Source organism: Geotrypetes seraphini, chromosome 3 (assembly GCF_902459505.1).
Source record: "Geotrypetes seraphini chromosome 3, aGeoSer1.1, whole genome shotgun sequence".
NCBI lineage: Eukaryota > Metazoa > Chordata > Amphibia > Gymnophiona > Dermophiidae > Geotrypetes > Geotrypetes seraphini.
In genome coordinates this window covers 184,061,504-184,073,585 of record NC_047086.1, presented here as the reverse complement: position 1 = coordinate 184,073,585, position 12,082 = coordinate 184,061,504, and the positions used below count along the sequence as shown (strand labels likewise).

Genomic DNA, 12,082 nt, shown 5'->3' with positions numbered 1-12,082 from the left:
GATCCCCTTGGTGACAAGCCTCTGAGGAGGGGTAATAGTGGGCCAACCTGATCCACTTGGATTATAAAAGAGAGGTTTTTTTCATCATGAGAACTGCAATCCTGACACACCTGAATACTGGGAGGGTGATTGAAACCCAAAAATAAAGCTAGAGTTTTTCTTTATGTATCAAGACTGTTTGGGTTTTTCCCCCCTGGATTAAGTTGTCAGGACAAAACACAGACTAGCAGTGCGCTTGGGAGGAACTGGGAGTGCAGGGGAGCACAGTCACACATTGAACAGCTCGGTTGGGCTGGGACACAGCAGGTCATTAAGAGGTAAGAGGGTGTTCCTGTCACAACGCACAAAAATTCAATAGCAAATATCACCATTTACAAATCAGGAAAACACCCATCATTTTGTTTCAAAAATGTCCATCTGTCAGATGTGTCTGTCCTCACATCCAAAAGAAAATTGGACAAAACAAGTCATTGAGATGTAGGAGGTGCCAGCATTTTTGTTAGACTGGCCATGCAGACATCCCAGCAGAACAGTGAGACACCCTAAGGGGCATTACAGTGAATTTGACTTAAAAGTCCCAGGTGCACATCTCACCCTAACTCCTTTATATTATTTGGTGAGCCCTCCAAAACACACCTAAAACCTACCAGACACAACTATAAACCACACCAATAGCCCTTATGGCTGCAGCTGTCACCTATATGTAGATACAGTGGGATTAATGTTGGGTTTGGAAGGCTCACATATTCCACCGTTAAGTATAATAGAGAGTGGGATATAGGCCTGAGCTCCTGTCTCTGTGGTTGACTAAACCACCCACTAGGCCCTGGTTGCTACTCTGATACGACTGCCCATAATATCTGAAGCTGTCATATAGGCAGATATGCACTGTTTCATTTACATATTTTACCAAATTCAATTTAACAATGTATTTAGAAGGAAAACTGAGCCAAAAAAGATCTCTTAGTTCTATAACGTGAGGAGGTAATTTCAAAAATTGTCAACAACGCTTTGAGTAGGTCTTGCCACATCAGGGAACTCAGCAAGGTGCCTATCAACATCTATAATGAAGTGCCTACCAGCACTTACCCAGAAAGTAGACATAGTTAGGGACAGAGAATATGCTTAACATTTATTAGGACATAAACATAAGAACATAAGAAATGCCATCTCCGGATCAGACCTTCAAGTCAAGTCAGGCGATCCGCACACGCGGAGGCCCAGCCAGGTGTACACCTGGCGTAATTTTAGTCACCCATATCCCTCTGTGCGTCTAGTTTGCTATTAAATCCTAGAATGGTGGATTCCGCAATAACCTCCTCTGGGAGAGCATTCCAGGTGTCCACCACTCGTTGCGTGAAGCAGAACTTCCTGATATTTGTCCTGGACTTGTCAGCTTCAGTCCGTGTCACATTGGACATTGTAAATAATTTTTCTTCCTGCTCTATTTTGTCGATTCTTTTCAGTATTTTGGAGGTCTCGATCATATCCTCTTGCATTCTCCTTTTCTCAAGGGAGAACAATCCCAGCCTCTTAAGTCATTCCTCGTATTGCAGTTTCTCCATACCTTTTACTAGCTTCGTTGCTCGTCTCTGCACCCTCTCCAGCAGTTTTATATCCTTCTTAAGGTTCAGAGACCAATGTTGGATACAGTATTCCAAGTGTGGTCTGACCATCGCTCTATAAAGCGGCATTATAACTTTCTCCGATCTACTCGTGATTCCATTCTTTATCATGCCTAACATTCTATTTGCTTTCTTTGCTGCTGCCGCGCATTGTGCCGACGGTTTCAGGGTCCTATCTATCAGTATTATTCAGTTTTCTATACTGTTCTCCCAGGAGAGCTCAGAACGGTTTACCTGAATTTATTCAGGTACTCAAGCATTTTTCCCTGTCTGTCCCGGCGGGCTCACAATCTATCTAATGTACCTGGGTCAATGGGGGGGTGGGGGGGGATTAAGTGACTTACCCAGGGTCATAAGGAGCAGCGTGGGTTTAAACCCAGAACCCCAGGGTGCTGAGGCTATAGTTTTAACCATCTGCCAGTGTCTAAGTCGAGATAGTGCCATTCTATAAATGACACTTAGTGGATGATTGAGAATTACACCAAAGAGCGCTTAGAAGTTAGGCACTGCTAGGCATCATTTATTGAATCAAGTCCAAAATGTCTTATCCTTTAAAGTCCGAGTCAAGTTTAAATTATTCAGCAAAATATCTATCCCAGGGATCAACTCTTGAATCAAATCCTTTTTTGAATAAGGTAGAATATAATACATTTTAAATATAGGGTTATTATATTCTTAATTGTTGAGTAAATAAAAGGATAGACTAAGGTTAATGATTTATATGTATAAATGCATAATGGATATTTCAGAAACAATCTAATTCTGTATGTAACACCATTACTAAGCTCTTTTTTCATAACTCTGGCAGTGCAGTGTTACTCTTTGTCTATAGTTCATATATTATAACTCATGTACTGTACCATCATTACTGAAGTTAATATTCATATGTCCATCTAAACTAAGAAAAATGAATTAAAGATGAGCATAATTGCAGTATATCTGTACGTGTATTACTTAATCAGGTTTTAAAAGATGAAAGGCAGAGTTATCTCTTAGATTTGAAACTGAGATCCAGAAGACAACATAAATGTTTCATCTTAATGGCATGGATGGTCATTTGAGCTCCTTAGGCAGTAGAGCATTCCTTCTGCAATATTTTGAAATTATCATTCTCTTCAGGGCCATTTTCACATCTTTGTTCCTCAAACTGTAGATGAATGAGTTCAGCATAGGTGTCACTGCTGTGTACATCACACTGGCTACACGGTCATAATCCAGTGAGTAACAGGATGAGGGTCCGGAAATACATGAAAAATATACTCCCAAAATTCAGAGTTACAGTTGCAATGTGAGATGAACAAGTAGAAAAGGCAGGAATGAGCTCTGGACAGGAATCAACCAGCTCAGAAAACCCTCACATGATCTAATCAAGGGGGAGGAGTGTAGATCAGCAGAGCTCTTTTCCTCCAATAGAGTTGAGTCAGGGGAGGAGGAGCTGTGGAAAAGCACAAGGGCTGAGAACAGCTGGGAATCTGCTACCAGGACAGAGGATGTCCGGATGGAGGAACTCAGGCCCAGATTCTCAAAACTTTAATGCTGTTGCTAAACAGTTTTCCGACACTAACATGAAAATGGGCTCTTCAACATTGAATGAGCCCTCCGCTGGATTCTTAAAAAAAGCTGAGCCATTTTCAAAAAGCAGGGTCGGCTTTTGGCAACAAAAATAAGCGACTGGTCCAGGGGTGCCGTCAATATCAGAGCGTATCCAGTCAAAAGCACGTGAGATAATCGCGCCTAGACAAATCCGCTCAGACAATTGCACACAGGACATCAGCGTGCTAGATTAAACACTATTTTAAAGTGCTCTGCCATGATCCTATACTGCAGCGGGAGAGATGTCTACACTCTTCTGCTGCCCTAAAATTGCTGCGACCTGACCCCCTCACACTGCAGTTGGAGAGATGACCACTCTCTCCCGCTGGCAAGTGACCCCGCCAATCCCATCTCTGCTGCCCCTTCCCCTTTCCCTCAAATAGATGACCTGAAGGGACACGGAATCTCTCCTCTCAGCTGCCTGCGTCACCTAAAATGGGCCTTGCCATCCCTGGCGCATCTTGGGATGCACCGGGGAGGGGCCTGAGGCTCTGATTGGCCCAAGTTTTTTAAGGCCTCTCCCATGTGAGAGGCTTTATACAACCTGGGTCAATCAGAGCACCAGGCCCTTCTCTGGATGCACAGGAAAGGGGCCTAAGGCTCTGATTGGCTCGGACACCCCATAGGAGAGGCCTTAGGCGTCTGGGCCAATCAGAACCTTAGGCCCCTTCACGGAGCATCTGGGGAAGGGGCTTAGGTTCTGATTGGCCCAAGGAGTCATAAGTGAAATACTGTAACTTACTGGGCTTAATGTGCAAGTGAATTGTCTGTCTTTACATTGATTTTACTTTTGTTTCAGGACATAAAGAGTTAACTGAATAATTACATTGAATGGCCAAAAAAACCCCAAAATATACCAAAATTATACACGATATAAGGACAATATGATGTACGGGGCAGGGTTTATTTAGATTTACGTCTAAAAGTGCCTGGCACTTCATAAACACCTGCCCGGGGCCAACGGTTTGTTATGAGGGCATTGGGCCCGTACTGATTGGTCCTTTCATTCAATTTATTTTGTCAATTTTCCTTATTGTGGGTAAGTTTATTTTTCTTTTTTTCATTTTTCATCCCCAGTTTTTAAGGACAGATTATCACTTTTCATACCAATTCTTTTGAAGTTTGTTTTAATTACATTGAAAACATATGTTATTGTAAATGTACTAGGCACAGGATGTACATGCAAAGAAGATGTTTTTGGAAAGCCTGTCTAGGCCATTGTATGATAATGTTATAAGTGATAACATATATAGCATTTTCAGAACTGGATAATGTTATAAGTGATAAAATATATAGCATTTTCAGAACTGGATTTGAAAGAATTTTATCAGGGGAATATTAAAAGGTCTTCTTTTCTTTCCTTGGCTACAAAAAGAATGCTGTCAGACTTTACATCTCTTAAATGAACTCAAATATTCTTCTTTATTGAAGCATTCAATGTTTTGTGTCCAATTTAACAAGCCACCAGGATGGAACGTCGTCTCTTCTCCATAAGAGAGGAATTTTCATCCTGTGGAAGTTCTCCTGAACCTGTATCCAGGAAAATATCAGCCACCCTGGATAATCTATAGAGGCGCATAGTGGCAGCTAAGGTCAAAGTAGGCGTGATTTGGGTCAGAAATGACCTTAAGCATCGTTAGGCATAATTCTCCATCAAAGGTAGGTGCCAGTAATAGAGGCTTTTAAAACACTGTCCTACATTACTGACACCTACCTTTAACAGAAGCCGGGATTCTGCAAACAGCACCATAGAGTGACATACAATCGGCAGCATTTTATAGGCAACTAGCTGATGCCCCGGCGTTGCACGGGTATTTAATTATAGCAATAACACTGTAAATGGATTCAAATAAAGATACTTTATAGTGGTGAATGAAATTATTTTTTTACAGCTTTATAAAAAGTACAATATTCAAATTATAATGTGAAATATTTGACAAAATGAATACAATACAACTAACACAAAACTTGATTATAAACAACATTTTTAGTTTCACCTCCAGGAGCAAGAACATATAAATTATTGGGTGAAGAGACCCCCAGAACATATCACCCTAGGTAGTGAGGGATCTGCATACCAAGTTTCATTCAAATCGGTCAAGCCGTTTTTGATGTACTGTGAGAATGGCAGCTGTTTACATTTTTTCCATTGACATGAATGGGTGAAATCTGAATTTCTGTTTGTCGCTCCACCCACATGTGCAGGTGGGCTGCAAGACCCCCAGAACATATCACCCCAGGTAATGAGGGATCTGCATACCAAGTTTCGTTCACATCGGTCAAGCCGTTTTTGAATTACTGTGAGAATGGCAGCTTTTTACTTTTTTTCCATTGACATGAATGGGTGAAATCTATTGTTCTGTTTGTAGCTCCGCCCACGTGTGCAGGTGGGCTGCGAGATCCCCAGAACATATCACCCCAGGTAGTTGGAATTACTGTGAGAATGGCAGCTTTTTACATTTTTCCCATTGACATGAATGGGTGAAATCTGATGTTCTGTTTGTAGCTCCGCCCACGTGTGCAGGTGGACCGCGAGACCCCCAGAATATATCACCCCAGATAGTGAGGGATCTGCATACCAAGTTTCGTTCAAATCGGTCAAGCCGTTTTTGAATTACTGTGAGAATGGCAGCTTTTTACATTTTTTCCATTGACATGAATGGGTGAAATCTGATGTTCTGTTTGTAGCTCCGCCCACGTGTGCAGGTGGGCCACGAGACCCCCAGAACATATCATCCCAGGTAGTGAGGGATCTGCATACCACGTTTCGTTCAAATTGGTCAAGCCGTTTTTGAATTACAGTGAGAATGGCAGCTTTTTACATTTTTTCCATTGACATGAATGGGTGAAATCAGATTTTCTGTTTGTAGCTCCGCCCACGTGTGCAGGTGGGCCGCGAGACCCCCAGAACATATCACCCCAGGTAGTGAGGGATCTGCATACCACGTTTCGTTCAAATTGGTCAAGCCGTTTTTGAATTACAGTGAGAATGGCAGCTTTTTACATTTTTTCCATTGACATGAATGGGTGAAATCAGATTTTCTGTTTGTAGCTCCGCCCACGTGTGCAGGTGGGCCGCGAGACCCCCAGAACATATCACCCCAGGTAGTGAGGGATCTGCATACCAAGTTTCGGTCAAATCGGTCAAGCCGTTTTTGAATTACTGTGAGAATGGCAGCTTTTTACATTTTTTCCATTGACATGAATGGGTGAAATCAGATTTTCTGTTTGTAGCTCCGCCCACGTGTGCAGGTGGGCCGCGAGACCCCCAGAACATATCATCCCAGGTAGTGAGGGATCTGCATACCAAGTTTCATTCAAATCGGTCAAGCCGTTTTTGCGTGATCGCGGCACATACACACACACATACACACATACATACCTCCGATTTTATATATATAGATTGCAGATTATAGCTTTGTTTGCAGCTTCTGGACCTATGTCAGTTGCAGGTTAGGTCCTGTGGAATGCTTTTCCAGGCTATCTGCACCTGGGTAAGAATAAAGTCCAATTTTGGAAATTGTTAAAAAATTACCTGTTTGTCAAGGTGTTTTTCAATATCTGATCTTTTGACAAACTGATATTTCCTTATTAGAAGTGAGCAACATGGTATTGCTCTGGTATGAGGAGAATGTCAGCAGTAAATTATGATGTTTGTGTGGTAGATGTTCTGTGGAAGTATTTTTTTATTGATTCTGTTTTAATTTTATTATGCATGTTTTAAATTTATGACACGCCTAGATTGTAAGCAGGATAGTAGTTTTTTAAATGAATAAATAGCTTTAATAAATTGAACCTTTGAGTCTGATTGTGTCTCCAAACATTTAACTTTCTATTGTAATACTTAAATATGACTTGAATTACCTGAATCTGTGTGACCAAAATCTGAAATTTCTGAGAGAATAACATTTCCAAACTTAGCAAGGTATCCCATAATGTTTTAAAGTAATATGGAAAGGCTTGGAAGAAAGCAAAGGCTTACTAAGTGCTGTAATATCCATCGGTAATGTTATCAGCTCCAATCTTAACTCAGTGGTTGTGTTTTCATGCCTGCTGAGATCTTCATTCTGTGCCTTGCATAACTGTGTGGCAACAGTTGGCATTCCAGCCGCCACTCCCAGTCCTGCAACCAAACTTGACACTCCCACATTTGGGAATACTGAGTGCCTGCATAGTGACTCTAACCGCTGACATTACAGGGGGACTTTGTATATTGGAACTAAAAGTGATGTATATACACTAATATACGATGTAAATATAAATGGTTACAAAATCAAAACTTATTAGACTATGTTTATAAATAAGATGACAGCAAGTACAAGTCCCTAGAAGCACGATTTGTAAGATCTTGCACAATCACTTGCACTTTCACCCTTATAAGTTGCAATTGGTGCAGAAGTTACAACCTTCAGACAATACAACGCGACAAAATGACCATGTGTTCCTCAAGTGGCCCCTGAGATCACCGGACATTACTCTTTGTGACTTTTTCCTTTGGGTGTACTTGAAAGACAGAGTGTACGTACCTCCGCTACCTGCAAATATGGATGACCTGCAGGAATGCATTACTGAAGCTATAAATGCGATCCCGCTGGATATGCTTTGGAGAGTCTGGTCTGAGCTCGATTGTCGCATCGATGTGTCCCGGGTAACAGGTCGGGCGCACATCGAGGGTATGTAATCAACAGATACCATATGAAATTTTGAGTTGATGAGACTGTAGTCTCAAAGTGAAAGAATATTCTAATAAATTTTGGTTTTGCAACCATTTAAAATCAAGAAGTGTTTTTGAGGGCACACTAATTAATAAATTTTCCCAACATTTTCCCACTTAGGATGAATATCAAATGGAGCATACTTTTATCTTTGCAATTATTTACATGTGAAGGATGAGTATATGTGAATTTGAAAGCTAGTATGTATTAATTTGTTAGCTAACAGCATAACAACAGTAAAATGACCAAATATAAGCATAAATAAATCAATATGAAGACATTGCTAGTTAATGCTCCAGCTTCTTGTAAGTACCTTCCAAACATCTAGTGATAGATGCAATCAATTTTATTAGTAATTTTATAAATACATATTATCAAACACTAGTTTCTAGAGATCCATTATATAAAAGTGAAAAAAACTAACATTCTTTGAAGAAACATTGATCCACCTCATTCCCTACATTTGAGCTCCTGTCACATTTCTTAAAGAATAATGGATTAAAGATGAGCATAATTGCAGTATATCAGTTTGTGTATTACTTAATCAGATTTTAAAAGATGAAAGGCAGAGGTGTCTAGGTTAATGACATTGATGCTCATTTGATTTTCTTAGGCAGCAAAGTCCATCTTCTGCAATATTTTTTCACGTATCATTCTCTTCAGGGCCACTTTCACATCTTTGTTCCTTAAGCTGTAGATGAATGAGTTCAGCATAGGTGTCACTGCAGTGTACATCACACTGGCCACACGGTCATATTCCAGTGAGTAACTGGATGAGGGCCGGAAATACATGAAAAATATACTCCCAAAATACAGAGTAACAGTTGCTATGTGGGATGAACAGGTGGAAAAGGCTTTAGACCTTCCAGACACAGAAGGAACTTTCAATAAAGTGCTGATAATACGAATATAGGAAACAATGATGAACAGAAAAGACACCATGTCTATCAGTGATCCATCTGTGAAGATTATTAGCTCATTGAGGAAGGTGTCTGTGCAGGAAAGCTTCAGCAGTGGGGTAACATCACAGAAGAAATGATGAACTTTGTTGGAGCTACAGAAGGATAAGCGACAAGTCAAGATGGTGTATAACAAGGACTGTAGAGTCCCATTGAGCCAGCATACTCCCAGGAGACAAACACAAGTCCTCCAATTCATAAGCATGGGATAATACAAAGGGTTACAAATTGCCACATACCTGTCATAGGCCATGATGGTAAGTAGTGTTATTTCGAAACCAGCAAATGCAATAAAGAAAAATAATTGTGTCATGCAGGCAGTGTATGAAATAACCTTGTTCTCCGAAAAGGTGTTGGTTAGCATCTGGGGGATGATGGCTGAGCTGAAGCACATGTCCACAAATGACAAATTACTGATGAAGAAATACATAGGGGTGTGAAGATGGTGATCAGTGGCTACTAAAGTAATCATTGTTGTGTTCCCTAGTAAATTGAGTAAATACAGAGTTAAGAACAGCAAAAAGAGGGGAACCTGATGCTCTGGAAGGTCTGAGAAGCCCAAAAGAAGAAATTCTTTCACAGTTGTCCAATTCTGTGGTTCCATTAGTGCAGATTGTTGATAAAGATTACCAGTAATATCTGTAACAGCATTGGGAACACAAAGATAATTTATCACAAACAGGCCTTATAAGTAAGAAAATACAGAACTCCCACCTCCAATAATGGTATGTATTGGCCCTAATTCTAAAAACAACATCTAACTTCGAGCATTGTTTGGTGTGATTTTCAATCAACTGCTAGACAGTATTTATAATAATAATAATAATAATTTTATATACCACCATACCACACAAAGTTCTAAGCGGTTTACAAGAGAAGAGAGTGTATACAGACAGCAACATTACAGAGAACTTTCAAAATTACATTGGCATGCTAAGTTGAGTCAGGTTTATCTGGAAGTGTTTTGTAAGTACATCAGGTTGAGGTACATCAGGTTGAAGTGGGGGTCAGAGAAATTTGTCAAAGAGATAAGTTTTTATTGACTTCCTAAATGTTTGGTACGAAAGTGCATTTGAGATGAAGTTGGTTAAACATTTGCTCCATTTGCCTGCTTGGAATGATAGTGTTCTATCGAGGTATCTCTTATAGGTGCAGTCCTTTAGGGATGGAAAAGCAAACAAGTAGGTATTGCGTGTATTAGTTGTGCCTGGGAATTCGAATTGTTGAGACAGATAGGATGGGGATGAACCTGTCAAGGTTTTGAAGCAAAGGCAAGCAAATTTAAAAATGACCCTTGCTGGCTCAGCGCTCTCTCGTTGGATTCAATGGAGATTGGGCTGTAGGGGGGAGAGAGATATTTCCAGGTCTAAGGCTATGGTGAATCCTTCCGCCAGAGCGACAGCAGGCATTTCTCCCTCAACGATAACCAGAGAGCTTGTTAGAAAGCGCTCCATCATCATTTGGCCAGGTTTGGACGGGTCCCCCCGGACAAAGCTCTTCCGCTTTGTGTGAGGCATAGTTGAACAAGTCACACCAAGAGGTAATTTTCAAAAAGTAATGCTAGAGAAGACGGAACTCCGTCTCCAACAGCTCATGCCGCCGCCATCTTATCTCTGCCTCCACAGGCAGCCAGTGTAGTTTTTTGTAATATGGGCTTACATGGCCTGATTTTTTGAAGCCATAAATGAGATGGACTGCAGCATTTTGGATGACTCTCAGTTGTTTGATGGTTTTCTTGAGAGATCCCAAGTATATAATATTGCGGTAGTCTAAGGTACTTAAGATCAGGGATCGAACCAGCAGTCGAAAGGAAAAGAAATTGAAGTATTGTTTAATGGTACGAAGCTTGCATAGTATTTTTTGACTTTAGCATTAGTGTGATCTTTAAACGTCAGGCTTTGGTCCAGGGTGATGCCAAGGATTTTGGTTGTGGGATTAATTGGGAAATCTGATCCATTTAGTCTCAAGGAGGTGTTCACGATCTTGTTATTGGGACTTGCCAAGAAGATCTTGTTTTTTTTGGGATTCAGTTTTAGTTTGGAGTGCATAGTCCAATGTTCTACCTTGGTAAGGACGGATGAGATGAATTGTTCTCTCTCTTGGGTCAATGAGATTATGAGAATAATAATTGTTATATCAGTTTTAAATCAGATAACATATTTCCCAGTGAAGCCATGTAGATATTGAAAAGTGAGGGGGAGAGTGGGGAGCCCTGTGGCATTCCGCAGGCCAAGCTTGAGAGTAAGCTCCTTCGCTGTAGACCTGGTATGTACATGTTTTTAGGAAACCCATGAACCAATTTAGTACCTGTCCAGAAATGCCGATGGAATCAAGGCACCTAAGCAGGAGGTCATGATCAACAAGGTCGAAGGCACTGCTCAGGTCGAACTGCAGTACCAGTGCGCTTTTTTCCCGGGAAAATAAATGGAGAAGATGGTCAGTCATGGAGGCCAAAACTGTATATAGAACCGCACCTAGCAGTGTCTAAGTGTTCTTGGTGACAGTAGGCATTGAATGCTTTGGCACATTGCCATTTAGCTTAAATGAGTGAGCCTAAGTCAATCCATACACAAACTCTGCCCTAAATCTACTCCGAATCTGTCCCTAACCATACCTACTTGAAGGTAGGTGCCGGTAATGACAGGTGCTTTATGAGTTAGGCACCTACTGGGAAATTAATTATTTTAACCTTTTATATTTGTTTTTTAATGGTGCTATCAATTATTAGCACTGATTATACAAATTAATACATTTAAGTTAGGTGCCTAGATTAGTTAAGTGTGCTGTCCTTTTTCTAAAAATCTCAAGGAACTCTGCATTTACATAGTGCATCTCAAACTGTGTGCCAAAGCACACCAGTGTGCCTCCTGAGATTTCAGGTGTGTCACGACACACTGGCAAGGAAGACAGTCATCCACGCCGGCTGCCTGCCTAAAGGGCATGCCTCTCATGGCAAGAGGCACGTCCTGTAGGAAGTCAGACAGTACAGATGACTCCTCCTGGCCGGTGTTTCTCCTCCTCTCTCTGCAGCTCCCTCCACTGAAGGGGCTCATTGCCAGATGGGCCTCTGCGCATGTGCGTATGTCATCACATTGACATCTGCGCACTTCCAGGTGCCTTCCGGCCAAGGCATTTTGCGAGACACTGATTTAGTGACATAAGCCTCAAACTCTGGAATGACTTGCTTCTC

General features: G+C 41.1%; 1 protein-coding gene across 1 annotated transcript; it reads right to left on the bottom strand.

Moving 5' to 3' along the window:
• Window positions 1-8,542: 8,542 nt before the first annotated feature.
• LOC117357230 (olfactory receptor 1G1-like) lies at window positions 8,543-9,496 on the bottom strand. Its single transcript, XM_033937602.1, has one exon. The coding sequence runs from the start codon at window positions 9,494-9,496 to the stop codon at window positions 8,543-8,545; it is 954 nt and encodes a 317-aa protein (XP_033793493.1).
• Between the last annotated feature and the right edge of the window lie 2,586 nt (window positions 9,497-12,082).

Excerpts from the sequence above, each read along its gene's own strand:
- LOC117357230 (XM_033937602.1), bottom strand. The coding sequence starts at position 9,496 with ATGGAACCACAGAATTGGACAACTGTGAAAGAATTTCTTCTTTTGGGC.